Source organism: Melanaphis sacchari, unplaced genomic scaffold, assembly GCF_002803265.2.
Source record: "Melanaphis sacchari strain LSU unplaced genomic scaffold, SCAv2.0 Contig0_pilon_pilon, whole genome shotgun sequence".
NCBI lineage: Eukaryota > Metazoa > Arthropoda > Insecta > Hemiptera > Aphididae > Melanaphis > Melanaphis sacchari.
In genome coordinates this window covers 5,833,818-5,855,756 of record NW_020270366.1, presented here as the reverse complement: position 1 = coordinate 5,855,756, position 21,939 = coordinate 5,833,818, and the positions used below count along the sequence as shown (strand labels likewise).

The 21,939-nt window shown below is 30.7% G+C and overlaps 1 protein-coding gene across 1 annotated transcript in view; it reads left to right on the top strand.

Annotated features, from left to right (window-relative positions):
• The window catches only part of LOC112600065, a 38,896-nt gene extending 23,921 nt beyond the window's left edge, over positions 1–14,975 (top strand). The window contains exon 2 of the mRNA XM_025347215.1: positions 14,522–14,975. Coding sequence (XP_025203000.1) covers positions 14,522–14,872 — 351 coding nt within the window. The 3' untranslated portion in view covers positions 14,873–14,975. The remainder of the gene's footprint in view (positions 1–14,521) is intronic.
• Positions 14,976–21,939: the final 6,964 nt, after the last annotated feature.

Below are 21,939 nucleotides of genomic sequence, written 5' to 3'. Positions count from 1 at the left end.
TAAGCCAAACATTTTCACCATAATTTAAGTTTTTTAAATATTTTCAAGCTAAAAAATATTATTACAGTTTCACATAACGTGTTCACATTTTAAAACGTTAATCATAATATACCAAGTAAAAATATTAGTGAGATAATGTACAACGACTCTCTAATTTCTAGACATTATCAGTGACGTATTTACGGGGGGAAGTTCCCAGGTTCACCCACCCCCCCCCCCCCAGAACAAAAAAAAATGTATCTATGCACCAACGCATTGTAAAAGTTTTTAATTGAAGTATTATTTATAAATTATAAGAAAATATCTAACCAGTATGTGTATACGGAGTTTTCGATAAACAAATTATAAAATATTGTCCAAAATCACAAAAACTATAATAGTAGAGCTATTAAATTATATATATATAAATAGCTTTTTAAATTTAAACTTTGAAATAAAGAAAAATGTAAACTAAAAGATGGCGTTATAATCAATTGTTTTATTTGAAAAATTATTATACTGATACTCTAATAGATGTACTCAATTAAGCTAAAAATTAATTTTACTAAAATTGTGACATTTTTTCAATTATTAAATAATAATGTTTGTATATATTAATTTTATCTCTCTATTTCTTGTTTCGTAGTAAGCTTTATCACATGATTTTTTTTAATTTAAACCCCCCCCCCCCAACCCAGAAATTATTGAAAATACGCCACTGAGACATTAATAGTATAACATTAGATATAACAAAATGCCACGTCGTAGTAGGCAACACATTTCGAAAAATAAAGAGGGAGAGTAAAGTATAATATTATGGATAGATTTGGTGTATCCTAAGGGAGAATTTTGGGTGTTGTTCTCCCCTCCTCCAATCGATTTTTATTTAATTAGGTATTTTATACATTTTTTATAGTTTAACTACACAATAGTTCAAAAGTTTTTGCAATTTTGAATTGTGTCTAAATGTTTTTAATATTTTTATACAGATATAAGAAAAACTTATGTAAGATCTTGGATTAAATTTCAATGAATTTTTCAACCCGTTGATTATTTTTTTATTGGTATTTATCTCATGTCTTAAGTTTATAAATAACTCAAAAATGTCAAAATATTTTAAAAATTATACCATGAATTAAAAATGATAAAATAAACATTTCGTGAAAATTTCAAGTATGAAATTTATGAATAATGATTAAATTTAAAAAACATAGTATTTTGTTTCGTTGTTATATTATTGTTTATATTACCGTTATTGGCTGCTTATAGTAGGTACTTTGTTAGGTCATATTTAATTATTTCCAAGGCGATATCCTTATATAAGTATATAATATATCATGAAAACATTTATTAATTATTCATCAGTTGATTTTCATACTCTGCAATAAACAGACGTTAGATAGAGTTATTTATTATAAGTTTTTTTTCATCTTTTTCAAACCGTAATGGAAATCACGTCAACCGAGCAAAGCTTGATGGATTGTGTATCCTTAAAAGAAACGTGCCCCGAATCGGATAGCCTTGCAGAAAAGCAAATGTTGACGCTAGCATCCACACAGTCGTCGACAACGGAGGTCATCGGCTGCTGTGAACAAATCGATTTCGGTACGCCAGTCGAACAACTTCCAATGTCGGACATTGAAGCCCCTGTGGCTGATTTAGGGTCGACAGCACCGATCATTTGTCCAGAGGAGCAGGTGTTGGCGCCAGCATCTTCCACTCAGTCGTCGATAACGGAGGTCATAGGCTGCTGTGAACAAATCGATTTCAGTACGCCAGTCGAACAACTTCTAATATCGGACATTGAAGCACCTGCTGCCGATTCCTGTGCGCTGGTCAAAACTTTGATGGTGGAAATTAAGAACGCCTGCGGTGACTTTTCAGGTATCGAAACAACGATGACACTCGAACCCACGATCGAGAAAAATAAGCTAGAGATGTCCGTTATTTTCGTGGGTACAGATGCAACGGTACCGTCTACACAACCACAACAAAAAAGACGCCGGTTCCTGTCGGCACTCCGGAAAGGTTTCCGGAGGGTCTTTAGGGCCATGTGTTGTGGTTGTGCGTCGCCGCGCGACCAAGATGAGGATTAAAAGCATTATAAGAAAGGGGAAGGAGCCGAAAGCGCACAATCGTAAAAACAGTATGTTTTTTTATATCACGTTTTCGCGATCGCGTCTTTCAGCCGAACGTGTTGATGGAGGAACGGATGTCCGTGACACCGTGTAGCACAGTTGACGCCGCGTCCGGTTGTAAGCACATCTTGCAACAAGTCGCAGCGTTTTTGGGTGCATTGGCGGTCGGCAGTTCAAACTCGACCGGCGGGGCATCCAGGCGAAAACGACGTACCTACATAGGACTCGAACCAGTGCGGTGGTTCACTGAGTTTTTGCCCCGGAATCCCGTCGGCCGAGCATCAGCGACCGGCAGCCTCACATTGCAACCGTTACACTTTATTACAAGTGCATTAGCACTCGCTCCAATCTCCGTCATTGTCCGCCGCCGCCATCCAAGTGCATGTCATCGCACGGGTCGCTTTTGTAGTCCTTCGTAGTTATGTCGACCAGTGACGGCGCTAGGGGGGGGGGGGCATTCCGTGCAAATGCCCAAGGCCCCGTGATCAAGGGGGCCCCGTGTTTAATAATTTGTATTTCATAATTTTATGGCACGCAGAGAAAAAAAAATATATTTATTTACAATTTTTTGTAAATAAGTAATAAAGCCAATGCGCATAGTTTGTAATCATACAAGAAAAATAAAATCAATATTTGTACTTGAAATACCAATTATAGGCTATAAATAAGGCTCGGAAGTTGATGCATTTTGCATTTTTTTTTTTTTGAAACTTTTTACACGATGCTCTCCTGGCCACAAATCTGTTTCATAAGCATGTGAATCTAAATAACTAATTTTTATTTTGCATTTTTTTGCATTTTTTGGTGTTTATTACCTTTTAAGTCATTTTTTGAGATTTTTAGGTCATTTTCCCACATTAGTTAATTTTACTGATTTCACACTAGTTCATTTCATATCGTTTTTTGTTGATCATTATGCAGATAACAAACCACAGACACTTATAAAACAAATATTTTTACATCGCGAATGTAAATTGAATTAAAGTATAACATCACTAAATAGGTATAATCATGAATCTTTTTATTTAACTGTTGTAACTTTTAATACTACTTTCAAACATAAAATAAAATAAAACAAAATGAAAAATACTTTTCTTGTTACATAATATAAAATAAATTTAACCTCAAAAAAATTTAACAAATTCTTTTTGTTAACAGGAAATAAAACAAAACAAATAAAAAATAAATAATTAAACTTTAAATCAAATAACAACTGTAATACATTATTTAGTATGGAAATCTATAAAACAATTTTTATTTTTATTTATGCACAGTGGTAAATTGCATTTATTACATTTAAATCTAATTTTAGAAGTGATGCAATGTTTGCATCTTTGCTTTTCATCAATAGGAACAGGCATATGACCTATTTGATCATAACGTACATCATTTACAGGCCTTTGAAATCGAGGTGTCTTGGTGGTGGGCAATTTATTTCCTTCGCTGGGTCTTCCTCGTTTCCTAGTAGGTGTTTTACCTGACTGAATAAGTGCTAGTGCAATTTGCGACCTAAAGTCTAAAAGCGGAATGTATTTCGTATTTTTTTAAGAGCAGTGTCTCCTATATAATAACCAACTATTTACAACAGCTATATCTATTAAATGAAATATTATTCTTAGATAATATCGTTTAGCTTTTATATCAATTCTATATAATTCAACTAACATATCCATTAAGTCTACGCCTCCCATGTGCTCGTTATATTCTTTCACAATGGCTGGACGGACGACTTGAATATGTTTCTTGTCCTTTACTGACCATCTTTTTACCACATCCATTGGTTCAACGCCCACGTACGACAAAATTAAATGTACAGGTTTATTATCAAACCATTTTAGAAATATAATATTTGAATTCGCGTCGGTAAGGTATTCATGGGAGCCGCTACCATTATTTTTCATTATTTTATCATTTTGTAAATTACAACCAGATACACGATTCGATCTAATTGTACTTAACGTGTGTATACCACTGTCTTTTAGTTCACGAACTAATTTATAGGAACAAAACCAATTATCAAATATAACTTTATAATTTTTGTTTCTTGGTACATTTTCAACAAGAGTTTTTACGATGTCACCACTTATACCGAGTTCTGACTTAGTTGTTGTATTTATATTAATATTGGATACAGGATATTAAATATTAGTACAAAAAAGTGTTTATTTAATAAAAAAGTTAAAAAATTTGACATAATATATACAGCCTGTGTAAAATAAAAAAAAGTTTTCAAACAAGTTAATTGACAGAATTTGGTTAAAAATACTAGAAAATGAACTAAAAAAAGCAAAATATGACCTAAAAATGCGAAATATGATCTAAAAATGCGAAAAAATGACCTAAAAAATTAAAAACGTCAAAAAATGCAAAAATATGCAAAATAAAAGTTTCATAGATGGATTCGTAATTACATAATTCAAATTATGTACTTACAAAGCTATGTTTTACAATCACCAAAAAAAAATGCACTTTCCTATAAATTCACAGCCCTGCTTATGACAAATACTCATGTTATACATATTTTATATTATAATTACATAAATAAAATGTTTTGTGTACACAAAAAAAAAAAATAATTGTTTTCCGAATGATCATTTATTACGTATATTACATGTATGTGGCGTATTTATGACAGAGATATGGAGATAGATCCTCCTTAGTCTTTTTTTACTGATGAATATTATTTTTTGATATGAAATATTAGTACATGATTTCCACAATAGAAATACATAATAAAATTGTATAAATTATACTATTCAATATTGATATATTAACCATTTTAAAAATAATTATGTTCGACGCCCGTAGTCCATACACTGCTAAATATGATTGAAAAAATAAAACGTTTCGTATCGTAAAATATTGTCATTATTGTTAACAATCTATCCGGCAATAAACCCGCTTCTAATAATAACGTTCGATTGCCATTTTAACAGTTCTGTACATCGTAAGATTGTAGTAAATAATAAATATTATTCAATATTTAGTGACCCGTGCATAGTAATTCTATGTTTATGTATATTTAAATTATAATAAATACAAATATAAATTTATGTTATAGGGATATTATATTATATTATAGGATTTATCACTATTTTTTTGTTTTAGGAAAACAGCTCTATAAAATATATATAGTGTATATTCACTTTATTAACTGACAATATCGACTCTTAACATTTTTGAGAAATAATGATGATGGTAAGTGAACACCCCCCTCCCCAACCATTCGGGGAAATAAAGTTTTCCAACGTATATCCCCCTTCATAAAATCCTAAATACGCCACTGGACATTATAAATATAATATTATAAAACAAATCAATTTTTTAAATCTTTATTTAAAAAAAAAAAAAAAAAAAATTGGATGGCTTGAAATCATAGTATTTTTTATTTCACTTGAATCTTTTAAATAAAAATGGATATAATTATAATTTCTTAAGCTTAACAATTTATTAAGTTTGTCAATTTAACTACTTAATTACATTTTTTTTATTATCTGAATTATTGAAATAATCCATTCAAGTATAATAGAAGGATATAGTATAATAATGTAGGTGTTGAAATAGTGTCATAAATATTAAACGTTTATAACAATTCAAACTCTAAAGTACTTAAGTACCTCCGTTAGTATACTAAACTAAGTAATTTGAATGTAGTCCAATAAACTCACGGTAGGTACCTATTTTAAGTTTGGGTTTCGCGATTAAACAGGACTCTTAACGTAGCATTTTAAACTTGGTCTTTGAGTTAGTATTTTAAACTTTTAATTAGTATTAGAACGTTATATCAAACATAATGTTTATACCATTATGATTTTTGAATAATAATTACAATTGGTTTGACTCGTTTTGATGTTGTATATCATTGTGCAACATGCATAGCATACATAATAAAAATTGAACAGTCATAAATCATAATAGGTATCCAATAGGCAATAACATACACAACATACTATTATACATGATATTAATTTATTTTAAATGGGTATCTAATTACTTTATAGTAATCTCCTATTATATTAAGTTTGTATTACATGTGATTGAAAACATGTAAATACATTACTTTACACGTTTTTTTTTCAATTTTTTAAATTGCTTTTATTATTTCTTTTCATTTTTACTACATCAGCCCATTATAAATATTAAATACCCAATTTGAAACTTAAGTGTTTTGCACAAAAATCTTTAGTATTTTTAGAACATGTAAAACAGATTAACGAAAATACATATTATATTAAATATAACACAGAAAATAATGAAGTTTGGTTCTTTTCAGGACTCGGAATCGGGGTTGTGATAGTAATCACTTCCTATATGTAAATATCTACTTAATGTGCTTAATTATCAATATTATATAACACAAACCTATGAAAAATTACGTCAAATCGTCGCGAGAATAATGGATTTTTTTCACGAGTAGTCTAAATCGTTTAAATAGGAAAAATATGAGATACATATAAGTAGACTTATTGGTTGTAAAATAATCCGGTATAAAAATCCTGCGATAATATAAAACGTGCTTTTGATTATTTTAAAGAGACACGCTCGTGCGGTGCAAAGACCACAAAGCCATGAAAAATTTACATTAAAATTCGAAGTCAAATGATCGTGATACATCCTGTACACAAACACGTAAAAGCACACCGAAGTGGTGAAGTATTAAACGTACGATGTGTTTTCCGAGATATTACTCTGCGTGTTGTTTGTGCACACAACCGCCTATATTGATATCCGCGGTGTAGATACGTATAGTAAGTAGGCATGTACGTACCATATTATTATATCGCACACTCGACTACCCCAAACACTTGAAAAATCTAAAAATGTGCTCCACGATCAGGTCCATGCACTCGTATTTGTTAGCGTCCCGAGTGGAAAAACGAACGAATATATGAAAGAGTTAAAGTGGCCTCTTCAATTCCTCCTGTGTCACGCCGTTGTATGTTATTGTGCTGCAGTGACGCGACGAATGCAAACTGAAATCCTAGATGTTAATAATCAGAACGCTCGACACTAAACATATACACACATATAATACACGACATATTCATATGCTAACATAATATATATATAGAAACGAGTATTATACCTACGTCCTATTTTAATTATAATTCACAGGTACATGTTATGATTGCATACTGTTATATAGTATGTAATGTATGTTATAGAGTCTTCGTAAACTAAGGTACATAATTTCACGTGGGCTTTTGGGTGCGATGAGACGTTGTCATGATGCTGACTTCTTATAACTACTATCATCTGTACAGCTTCATTACTTTACAGTTTAAACTCATTGCTCATCACTATAGCGTCGCCTGTAAATATTGAACGTGATAATGAATAATCGTAAACATTTCAAAAATGTATTAAATTAGAGAATTTTATTTTTGCGAATCCTCCAAAATAGCCATCTACACCATCACTGTAAACATATTATATCTATTACTCCAAAATATATTTAGATTACTACAGACAACGTTCCGATACATAGGTACCCGATATTAAAATATTATAATAATATACAAGGCGGATAGTCATATATAGTCTAAACCCGGAACTAAATAACATCCTCAAACTCAAATCGAATTCTGTACAAGTGCAAACATATAAAACAATAATATCCTATCACACGAGTGCATTAGTATTATAACAGAATTTTTAGTTAACACCATTAATAATTTAGGTAACCTAATTTTATCAAAAATCAATTTAATCGTCCAATAGCCTCAGTTGCTGAGGATAGCTTCAAATATAAATAAAAATATATTATGTATAATATTTATAGAAGTGGCACACATATACATTTAAGAGACATAAAAATATACGCACTACGAAGTAATAATACCATTCGGATCCTAATACATCTGTCTGTATATGTATATGATACATAAAACAACTGAAGGTATTTCTATACAAAGCAATAATAACGAGTTATATGAGCTACTCGGATTGATTGTCGGCACTTTAAACACAATTACGTAGCAGCGAATAAAAATTGAAAATAAACATTCGCTACCAACAGTGTCGCATACTCGCATCTCATAATATATTATAACCTTTATACATTATGTTTAATATATATCAAAATAAAAAATACATGGCAGGTGCGGGTGAACTGTAAAAATGTCATGCCTGAACATAATTCATAAAATATGTATGTTGATGGTGGGGGTGGTATTTGGTAAATATTATGCTTAAAATTATAAATTCAATCTTCCCACTCCCCAACGTTATTTAAAATTTATATTAGTATGTAATATGAAAATAAAAATATTTAAGACTAAAGAACAGATTATTGATATTATTTTTTTTACGTGTGTATTAATAAAAGATAATAATTCACACAACCACCACTTTGTATAATATAATATTCGTGTACATAACAAACATACAAATATTAAAAAGCTAAATGGTATAAAAATACTTCCTATTAATATTATTACTATTATTATTATTATTATTATTATGGTACCTACAACAACATATTGTAATAATGTTAGGTAATAGTTATAGAAATATAAAAGTAAAATATATAAATAATGTAATAATAAGTGCCTAAAAAGAAATATTAATTATTTTACCAAGCTATGTAATAATGCAATTAATAAAAAAATAATTTAATTTATAAAATCCACGTAAAGGTACATTACATTATAGTTGAAATATTTTGTACTTAAAAAATATGTATAAACATTAATATAGTGCGTAAATACGTAATAACTATACAGATAATTAATAAATGAAAATTTGAAATTAATGTGATTTGGATTCGGATAATGTATTTACTGTTAGAGACAAAGACCTCGGGGTTCAATTCCTCCTTTGTGCACGGTTCCGTTTCAGTTTTTAATTAGAGGCGCTTGAATTCAGCTGAGCTAAATATGTCCTCAAACGGCATAAACAATACCCACTTCCATAAATTGAAATTAACTACAACAAGATATAGTTGAGACCTAGTGCGGGAAATCGTAAAACCAATATATATAGTTTTCTAGCTAAATAATTCTGAATCTAAAATTAACGAATTCATCCATAATATTAATCTAACTGCGTAAAAGACGGTATATTGTTATTATAATAAGTGCCTACAATATGTATTCGAAAATATAATCGTTGACAATAATATATCTACCAAGGCGAATGCGAATTCGTTTCGGTCCGACGTCGATGTGTAAATGTATAAAAAATAAACAACTATACATAGAGCAGGCGTGAAAAGGCGCTGTGTCTTCCCGAACGGCTTCCCAGCGGGAGGACTTACGTATTCTGCCTGCCGAGAAAACGTTGACCTGTAGACAATACGAGTATACAGTAGATACAACTACACACGTTACAGTAAAAAATATATATTTAATTTCTGAGAAATATTTATCGTTCTCGCCGAATGCCGGACGTCGAGGTGAGGCTACCCACGGTTATTTAGTTTAGTCTGCAGAACGTTTATAGACGGATAAAAACGTAACCCGGCCTACTCGTCTAAAGTAAAATAATATATCGACGCGTGTTCAGCGTGAGCAACGACAAAAGTACCCCCGAAACCTTGTGCGATGCCCCTGGGGTAAAAGAGGCTTTCGAGGTAAATAAACCGACCTACATAATAATATATACATGCACGCACGTGCAGCATTCCTCCCGCGTGACTGTACGTTATATTATTGTATTACATAAAACATACATACGCACGGCCGGGGGGGGTGACTGCACGGTGAACGTGCACGTTATATAGATAATATTATTACGCGCACTGTTGCGAAGACAAACGATGACAATAACAATATACCTGCGCGCCACGGTACGGAATGGAATGGTTTTTAAGGTCTAAAATGAACGAATAAGGGACAAAAATACCTGCACACCCCCCCCCCCCCGTCGCGAGCACGTTTTACCCACCGCTCCTCTCGTTCCGCCATGGATACGCGTAGATTCGAAAAAAAAATCCCCAAAAATCGTGGCGTCGGCGGGACAATAATAATACACACTCGTCCGGTACATCCGGGCCGGGGGGAGTCGGACCCGGCCGAACGGTGATTAAAGTATTACGCGTGTAGAGCCGCGTCGAAATCTTGGGTTCACGCCGCGCACCGGTTTCGTTGGTTGCGGTAATGACGGTTATACTTGGTCGTAGGCGTACCTGAAGCCACTCCGCGGTGTAGGGCAATGCGGCGGGAAATAATAATTATATCGGTGTAAGTGAATTGCGGCCAAATCCCTAAATAACGTACGAGTTGCGACCCGGGTTTATGAGAGGTACGTACGAATTGCGTACGAATATAATACATTACATATACACTCGCAATAAAATCAAATTAGAAGTGTAATAAAAACACGTAAATGTATGTTTAGTCACGAGGCTCCTACGACTTGAGCACGAGTACGATCGTACAGCACAAGAAACCGATCAATAATATGATGTTTTTAACGCGACCGTACGGACATGGCACGACGAAAGTAATGAAGCCTAGTCTGCGGCAACAACGCGAAGACGGACTTGTTCACAAGTAAAGGTCGCACAGGTCACTGCTCTACGTCTACTCTTAAAAATCTGAGATATCATATTACATAAAAATATAACTTCCCACACGTAGGTATCGAACGTTATTTCATTTACCGTTATTCGTTTATCGCCATGTACGTATATCCAATATAGGTAATGATAATAACTAGGGCCGGAACTCACCTGTAGCTAAAATATTGTCGGGTCGCAACCAACTTATACCTAAAATATTATCGGGCCACGATTCACCGGACTCCAACACCGGAAACGACACGTCGGGCCGCAACTCACCCACAGCCATTATTATACACACCGCGGCGATAACACTCGTGTGATGTCGCGCATTTTACGTTATATTTACACCGCTGCCGCCGCCGGAACTTCCGAATGACAAAATATAATGTCGATAGGCCCGAGGAATGTATACGTATATTTTTTATGGGAAAGCGGGCGTATAAAGCATATTAGACACGCCCGCGAGAACGCGCGATATACGAATCGTTTCTGAGGCGATTTTCCCAAAATCAAACACTTACGGAACTACCATATTCCCAACAGAATCTTTCCTGCCACTCCCTCCCGCCATTATAAACGGACGAGTTACCATCAAACGTTCGCAAAAGTTACGACTGTTCCGAACCATTTGGTTACGGCATCGTTCAAATAATATTATAATATTAGCTTATGATGGGTTTCGATTCAAAATATTTGTTCAGTTCAAAACGGTTAAAAACGAGTAAATGTGGTAAATACGAACGAGTATTGAACCGTATTTTGAACATTTCAAACATTATAATTTTTAGAGTAAATATTCTTCAAGGACTTTTGCACAGGTGCTGTTTCCTCAGTCTAATGGCCACCGATAACTTACTACCTAGTACCTACACACCTATTTCTACGAATGCGCCTGTAGACTGAAAATGCGATCATACTATTTAATCACTGTCCAATATTATGGTATCGTTCTTTGGAGATATCTCCGGACGTTGTACGATATATTTGTTTAGCACGTGTGTTTGCCGTTCCAGCTGACACGATTCGATATCATATTTTTTTTCTAAAATTTAACGTCGCGACACGGTTGTGACCGCAAGAGGTGCTTCAAATTTTGTGGGGAAAAATTATCGGGATTACTTCTCCAAAAATTTTGATTCCTCAAAATTACTGTTGCACTCAAGTAGCACATACAGACATACATATAATTACAATATATTACGGGTAATACACATTATCGTAGAACGTTTTTCTCTGTTATCTGAAATTTACACCACCCGCCCCCTCACGAGTTTTTGTATTTCCGGACAGTACGGAAATATAACATTTTTTAACGATTTTTCATATTATCAATCCTGACAACAGAAAGAAAAATTATTCTTGAAAAAGTATAATCACGTGACACACGTTATATTCATACCTAATATAGTCCAAGAATTGTCAAAATCATTATTTAGATATACTCACAACCATCAGACGAATTACGTGGTAAAGTACTTTTCTCAGTGCACAGTGGTAAGCATAATTAGTAGATTTATTATTTTGTTTTTATTGAAGATCTCGTTAATCGTGATTCGTGAACGTGAATTTTACGAAACAAGTCGGTTAATACGCGCCCGTATTTACAAGTGTTGGTTGACAATTCCTATAAATATTTGTAGAAAGTCGCATGAACAGCCCCGTTAAAAAAAAAAAAATATAATGTAAAAATTCGATAACTACGTAAAAAACACTCGTGCCATTCATGCCACGAAACCGGTTTAAACGACAAGAAGAGAGTAAACAAATTAATAAAATTACGGATTTCCGCTTATTTTTATGCTCGTGCAGCACCTTTCCTCGATTTCGCTATTATTTTTTAAATTATCATTTCTTATTATATATGTATTAATGTATACATATTTTCACACAACACCGACATCACCTGACCGCGATAGATGAATTATGTGATTAAATTATCTTCTTCGAACGTACTTATCGGCTACTTAGTATTTATTCAAACTTTGACGATTTTATATTTATTTCTCGATCTTAATCATTATTCAATTTTTTAAGACACAATAATATAATATCATGTAATAATTCATTCTTTATTTCTTATTGATAACATACTAATATTACAACAATTATCACGATAAGGGGTGATCGATTTTATCGTATACCCATCCACAGTCACTATATAAAAAGTGTTATTAATCACCTGACAAAACTGCAAGACTGATCTGACAGATTTTAATTTTAAAAATGGATTTTGATTCATACTATACAAGTTTAATGTGTTTTAATCCAAACGATTTTTAACACTAATATTTTCAGCAGAAGTATCAATGGACGGAAATATTTATTTTTATTTTTTTATCTTAATTACTGTAATATAAGGTAATCAGTTTTTGAAAATTGAAAATTGCTTTGATTAAAACATAGTAAATTTAATAATGAATCAACATCCATCCAACCTTGGTCCTGCAGTTTTGTCAAGCGATATCATAATTTATATCTTTTAAGTGATTTGAAAATAGAAACCATAATATCCATTAACAGTTGCACCTGCGTATACGGAAGTGCGTTGATAAAAAATAACCATTATTTAATACAGGACATACAATTTCAAGATTACACTCACACACTGTCAACTGACAAGTCACCAAAAAAAATTATAATAATTTGCCTATATTTTTTTTCCTTGAGACATGGTAGAAGATAGTCCCAAAACAACTATAAATATGAACGACGCCTGAAAAAACGTATACATAGACAAAATAGTATTCAGAAAAATCGAAAAATCTGGAAACTCAGCTGTATCGTAGATTTTTAATGTATAACCCACCACGTCACTGTAATGGGTGGGTATGTTGAAATTTACCTTAAATTATAAATCATTGCACATGAAACCCGTTCCAAATAGAGACCTTTATTACTAGGGATATTTAACAATTTATTTGTAATATTAAAACAACATTACAATAATTATCAAATAATTAATGCGATATTAGTAGTGAATAAATTAATTGTTTGTAATTTATGCGTTCTCATACAATTGAAGTATTTGAATATCTGCACATGAAAGTGCCGAATTATCGTTTAAACAAAAAAAAACACGTTTCCTAAACTCCAGCTGAGAAAACACAAATATTATTATTATTACAGTGTATCGCGATATCGTCGACAAATGACAGTGTTTGTGAAACATTAAAATTCAATCGCTCGAGTTTAATACATAATATATAATACATTACTGTTATTATTTTAATAATAAGTTAAATGTCTACAACCGCTGTTGTTTACGCGTGTGGGCGCTTAAACTCTTCAAATAAACTTATAATATTCACTTGAATATTTGCCCGTGGGGGTTAGGGGTATGCGAAAAATATTTTAACTCTCCGAAGTACTTCATGAACAGTTCTTCGCTGTTTTAACTCATCAGGAAAGGCGGAAACCCCGAAATGAATATTACGTATAATGAACAATATTAAGAATACGAAATAATAATCCATCAAGAACTTTGTTTCGGTTATTAAAAAATCTTTTCTTAAACTTCGTATAAAATCTGACTTATTGGTGTATTTTGAAAGTAATAACTGATAATAATATGTCTTATTATGTAATGTAAAAAGTAGTTTATTGCGATCGATACCATTAAATCTAACTGCCAAATATTTATTATGTCTACCGGACGTTGCGACTAACATGACGTACCTATGTACTGCAATAATTTTATCAGCGATTTTGTTTAAATTCCTCGAGAACTTTTATCATAATGTTATCAGTGTCTGCATCTAAATCCCTGTTTATCGCTGCTACATATCCCAATCCAACCTAGTGGTGGTACTCTCAAACCGTCACATCACATGTCACTGAAAATATTTTTTTTCTAAACATGCCATTGAATGTATTTTCCGTTTGTTGATTCAACCCACAGGTGGTGATCGGCGTCAGCAACTTGGGTGACGCGCTAGTGCAGGCCAACGCTAAAGGATTTCCGGCAGATCTGCTGTACAACGTGGCCGGCCTGGAGGGCCGTTCGGGTAACAACAAGGAATTACTAGCCAAAGCCCTGGAGTCGCCAAAAGTTCAGGAGGACGCGCGTAAGGCAGCCGTCGAGTATGCGGTCAAGGACCTGCCGACAAGCCGCGAAAACACAGACGGATACTGCGCGTACTCGTGGTTGAGATGGTTGCCGTTTATGGACTGCGATCAGCAATCAGCGGCAGCCACCGAGGTCCGACAGGCCATTCAGCTGATCAACACCAAACGGAACTGTATGCGATGACCAAGTATCGAGCACACAATAGCATACATCATTTTAATATTAATAATATAACAAAAAAAATTTTAGCACAATTTTTTGTTCAAAAAAATAGTATTTAATTTATGTACCCAAACAAAATATGATAATATATTATTTATATTTTATTTTACGATAGAAAAATATCAGTCGTTATATGTTATACTGAACCCATGTTATGCTGAACACATGTTATATTGTTATAAAATATATAGGTACCCTATACCTATAAAAAACTTTTTTATACAGCGAATACAAGAAATAGTTAACAGCAAATTAATACATAATATACATACCTATACAATACCATGAACAGTGGTGAGTATTTTATTCAGGCAATGAGGACGGGCTACTACAGAAAATTAAAATAAACAAAAATTAAATTAGTAAAACGAATTGCTTGTACAGAAAGACAGACTGTTTCGTGTACCTATCACTTATAATAAATTATAATAATATTTTCTCTACGTAATAATTTTATAACGAAAACACCAGAGAAATAATAAAACGAATCTGTATAATTATCGTAAAACAAACAAAAATGGAAAATTTTCAGACAGACGTGGTACGCGAGATTGATCAATATAAACCGAATGGCCACCACTCATCCAACATGCGGGTTAAGCTCAAACGCTATTTGAAATTATTAGTCAACATTTATAATTTGTAATACTTGAATAATAATTAGTCTACTGAGATAAATTGTCATTAAAATAATATTAAAAAAATAAAAATCTAAGTCCTACACCATTATCCAAATTTCGTTATAGCATTAGTCCTGAATCCTTTGCCATTGAATAAAAAACCGATAATTTGTTTTGTAGCAAATCATTGTTAGAAAACAAGATGAAGACTTACATATTTTTAGTTGACGCAATACCGCAATAGAAAATCTTTATAAAGAATTATAAAAAAATATTAATTACGCTTTAGAATAGTTGTTAACATTTAAAAAATATTATTATTACTAATATATCACCACTATGAATACGGATAGTAGGTACTGTAATTAATAACAACAAAAATACCAATAACATATGAACAAAAAATTATAATTAACATAACTTTTTTGTAGATTTCTATTTTTTTAAACATATACGATTTAAATTAATTTATATTTCATTAAATATCATGCCACATAATATAACTATACATTATAATATTAAGATTATTATATAAAAGTATAAATTTATTATTACTCCGATATCATAACTATATTCAATATGTATTACTATAATATTTCTCGTTAATTATTTTGATGGTCAAAGTAAATCTCGTAATACAATAATAATATGTTGATTATTATTTTTAAGCACAGGATAAATATGGAGTATATTTCGTAAACGTAAATGTAATGTAATAATTATTTATTTATTTCAACATAATTCAGTAAATAACTTAAAGTTATAAATTTAATAATAATAATAATAGCTAATACTTATACCAACAGAGCAAATGTTGTACCTGATGTATATAATTCCATTCCTACAGATACCTATATAATATATAATATAATTTGTTTTAAATTGAATTTCTGACATAGGTAGTTTATAAATATTTAGATATGTTTAAAGTATGAATTATATATTATCTTAAATTAACATACATATTATATAGTTGAGTGAGAAATATTTATACGATATTTACACCTAATAACGTCTTATAATTTAATCGATACACATTACACACATTCTCATCAGCCATTAATTATTATATTGATTACATTTTTACGTGGTTTTTATTTATACCTACTACCAATAATTATTATTAACATTCCAATAACATTTAGGAAGTGTATAACACATAATATGATACCGAAGTTGAAATTTGTATAAATGATTTTATCATTAATAGCAATTCAACATCAATGGTATCAATGTCTTCAGATACTCTATTTGAAATACATCCAATAAGTGTTGTATCAAACAGGCTTTAAGATTCTTAAATCTTAAAAATACGTACTTTGATCAATCGGCACCAATTATTGAACCAACAAATTGTTATAACTACTGCAGAAAAACCTAAAAAAAAATATTGTGATAAATAAAAGCACACAATTTAAATAAGCGTAAAAAATAGCAACACAACTTTTTTGAAATAATAATTTTAATAAGTAATAATAAAATAATAAATTAATTATACTAAAAAATGCACACAAAATATATTCTACGTAGACTTAAAAAATTTAGAAATATGGTATTTATTTAAAAATTAAAATCATTTATATACTTTTATATTTTTATGATTCTAAAGTTTAACATACCTTGACCAAATCCGAGTAGTCCTTAAACTGTTATGTGGAAATACCTAATATCACTAATCAGTAATCACCATTTCCTATTATACGATGAGTAAATAAATTATCATCATAAGACCATAAATTATACGACCAGATATTCAATGAAATAGAAAATCCTAAAAATAACAATTTTAGAAAAACTTAAATCGGGCCAAAAAATATACAATAGACTTAAAGTAATGAACAAAAATATACCATTTGACCTAAAACTTAAAAAATAAGAATTTAATAAAATGAGAGAGAAAACAGGCTTACGGAAGAAAAATTGATGACGATATAAAAAGCAACTTTTTTATAACAGATAAAATATTACCTCAATTATTCATAAATCAATATTATATAATATAGAAATGAAGAAATTCGAAAAACAGAAACAGTTATCCAAAGTTTGACAAGTACCTACGAAACAAAAACTTCTTAATATTCGAATGGAGATCAATAATAAAATTAATGTAATAAATTATTTTTATCATATTTATATAATTGTGCAATATTAAAGAATATTTCCATTCCTAGTGAATTTGGAATTTTGGCACGACCCGATAATGATACGGGTGGCATTATCGAAGGTTTTCCAGAATTTACGCAAAAAATGTAATAAGTTTTCGTCTAACAAACAATACAAGATTAAAATAAAAGGCCATTTAAACGGATAACTGGAGACATTAATATCAGAAACAACACAACGGCTAAAAATGAATGTAAAACGTTGAGCGTAAATATCAATGAAATTAAAAATCAAATAACTGCCTTGAAAAATAATAAAATAATATAAATTATTTATACATCTATAGAAGCACGTATTTTATAATTTATTCGTTCGTTTAGGGAACTTTGAAGTTTGAAAAGCCAATTCAAAAAATAAAACGCGCTAAAAATTCCAATCTAAATCTTCGAAAATAATAAATACTCGTACATAAATAACAGGTACTCAATAATAACGTAGACAATTATTAATCATAGTTCCATCGAACACGTTTAAATGTATAGAAGTATGATGAAAAACTTAGTGAACGTCATCGGAAAGAATCTTTCACATAGTAACATTAAACGTTGGTTATGTTACGACAAAAGCCAATTTGAACGATCGTAGACAGTCCGTCTTCGAGGCGACATTTGTTCCCGGTCAAAACACGCCACCCGTGACATCCTACACTATGTCGGTCAGGACCACAGACTCTACTGCCTTTTTCTCCGGCACTAACAGCGCTTATCAATCGTTTGAGGACTCGCTTTACCGCCACATCCTTCGACGCGATGACAACCCCGGTAAGACGTTAAGCTCTCCTTCTGCAGGTACCGAGTGGAATACGAAATCGTCGAAAACGTATTTTCGAACTCTTTGTCGGTGGTGCTGAATGCCCGGATTATAAGGGTGTCCCCATATGTGTTAAGTATCTCCTAGTTTTCTGTTTAAAATTATATTAAGTGATAATTTGTACTTTATAGTACCTACATTAGTACCTACAAAACATTTTATTTTTGTTTGATAACAGTCGATGGGGCCCGTCGACCGTGTTTACCACCAATAGTATGGTAAATGGAGAAACATAGCGTCATAGCTATGTTTGTGTTTGTTGGGAATAGGCATATATTTTGATATTACTGTATTTAAAAATAGAATTTGGAAAATTTGTTTATGTGACTGTCTCGGTCATGGATACTCATAATTTAGATACCTACCGACTAAACCTGTTTACATAAACAAAACTTAATTTTATGTGTAAATATATATTTTAATAAAAATATAATATTTTTTTAATATTTTTATCCTCATCAATCGTTATCATTAGAGAGCGGATTTTTAGGGTTTTACATATTTTTATTGGTTTTATGCAGCTTTATGAGAATGAAAAATGTGGACGACTTATTCATCACAGAGTTCGTAGGAAAAAATTTATTTAGCATATTAAAGCATATTTTGGACTTAGAGAATATTTAGCCTATTTTTCATATTTTAGAATATAATATTCGATTATTTTTCATAAAAAATTATATTATACATTATTAATTTATTGATTTGTGATATTTTCCAGCAACAATTTTGTCTAGGAAAAAAAATGATTTTATATAAGAATGATAAAAATTAAAAATCATCCAATTATCTAGGTACTTGTTTGTAATCAAATTGGTAATGATGATCATTCTGTTACTCTTAATTCATGACTGTACTTACGATCTTATAATAACGTGATAAGAATGATTTCTAATAATAAATCTATTTTTACTTTTATATTGTTTATTATTTTAACTTTAATGTCTGACGATTTAGTTAAATTTGTAATATTCATTTTTATTTTTTTTAAATACCGAAAATTAACAAAAGTTTAAAATATTTACATAAACAGTGGATAGAGTCGTATAATAAAACAAATGATACAGTATTTACGACTGATGGTGATATAGTTTAGTAGGTAACTAAGTATGAACTGATTTATATTTTATAGTTAAATAACTTAGCTGTTACTAAAGACCATACAAGTTATGTATTGTTATTATTAAACTATTTTGTTTTTATATAATATATTTCATTGAATTCATAAACCTATTAACTGTTTTGTATTTTTTATAGTTAAATATTTTATATGTTACCAAAAAGGAATGGTACATAAGTTATTTATTGTTTTAATTGAATTATTTTGGAAAAAAAAACAAATCATATTATCTGCATATTTACAAGTTTAAGGAATATTTAGAGAATATTTTAGGGTTTTTTTAGAACATATTAGCATCATATTTTAAGCTTTTAAGAACCTAAAAATCTGCTCTTTAGTTATCATACTTAAATAAAAATGTTTAAATTTGTTTTATTGTATAATTTTATAATTTTAAAGAATTGTTTTTATTGACGGGGGCCCACAACCATGTATTGGCCCCTGGGCCCCCAAAGCTCTTGATCCGGGCTTGGTGCTGAAGCATCCCGAGGAGTGAGAGAGATCGCGGCAAACGTCTTTCGACAGACGATAATATCGGACACGACGCGACGTTGATGTGCGCTGTCGCGCGCGTCTGCAACTCGGATTGCAAAATCGACTGATATCAAAAGTTTAAAAGGTTATGAACGTTATGATAAAAACGTCATTGTTCTCGGTTCGAAAAATAACCGTTAAATAAGCTGTACGAATCAATACGATAATAATAATATGTATTATTACATTAAGTATAATATTATAAAAAAAATACAACTTACTGAACTATTTTTATCCGTTGTACACAATAATAGGTAATAACATTGTCATAATGTGTGTTTTGCGTGAAATATAATAGTCGTTATATTATGTAACCATAAAATGTATTGGAACATTGCTGTTGAAGCTTGAAGTATTCTGCTCATGTATTCGATTCGAAGTAGCATTTTAGAGGCTATATATGAATCATTAAAATAATATATCGATCACACGCCTATGTAAAAAAATAATGTATTAACTAAATACATTTAAATACCTAATCCGGAAAACAGCGGACGGATATTATGTTTCAATCGATTAACGATTTTACGTTAATCTCTCATTATTATTATAAAACGGCGATAAACACACACTATAGTGCGTTTTCCATCGAAGCTATGCGACGGTAATATTTACATATAGGTAGTAAATAACGTAACATGTAGATGTAACAGCATCGATGGTAACTTGTTATAAGCCGCATCTAGTACTACTAGTTAATAGGTCACATAACAACCATCATCGTCACCGAGTTAATGAGAGTACGCTAGAGATCAAGAGTAGGCGGCTCTTTTTTTAGATTCAATAAAAAAAAAATACGATTAGTCAGCCTATATCACTAAGCATAATATACTTTTGGAAAAAATGAAACTGCTAATGAAGCATTTTTTTTTTTACATTATTAATAATACATAAGATCAAATTAATTATTGCCAAAAAATTTATACTTAAGAATAGATGTTATTTTATGTATTAAATATAATATACACGTACATTATTTTTGTCTTTGTTGTGAACAATAAAATTAAGTATTGATTAATGGAACTTACCTAATTATTTATTATTATTCTTAGAATAAAAAAAAAAATGAGATCTAATATTTGATCTTATTTTACAAGTATTTACAAGTGATATTAAAATTATTTTATAATGCCATTAATTCCAAAATTGGGTCTCATCTATAAATAATAAAGTAATTTAAACAAACTATTAATTTATAACTACTTAAACGCTGTACCAAGTTTCAGGAATTTTAAATGAAATTAGTAGGTACCTTGGCATTTAGGCAAGTTTAAATGAAATATCATGGCAGTTAAGTTGTTAATTTTTTCTAAAAAATATCTTATCTCTCAATTTTTTTAACATTTATACATCAACACATTTTGATTTTTATCATGTTAACCACTTTTCAGTCATTAGTCATTACTAATGACATAGTAATAATATTAATAATAAAACTATAAATAATATTACCATTACTCATCAATATTTTAGAATAATTTTTATTTCCACTACCTAAAAATGATGAATATCTAATTTCTACAAAATATTTTCGAAGATCTTATAGTTATAAATTTCATATGATAGTCATATTTCTATTTCAGTTTAAATTCTAAGTTAAATTAAGCAAACACCTTCATACACTAATAATTAAAAATGTAAGACAATGCACCTACAGTGCTCATAGATATACCTCATATTATTGAACTCCTTATAACAAAAATAAAATAAAGAACAAAGTGTTTAAAAATATACATTAACATATATTTAATTTAATAATTTGTTTGTTTATACCAAAAAATCAC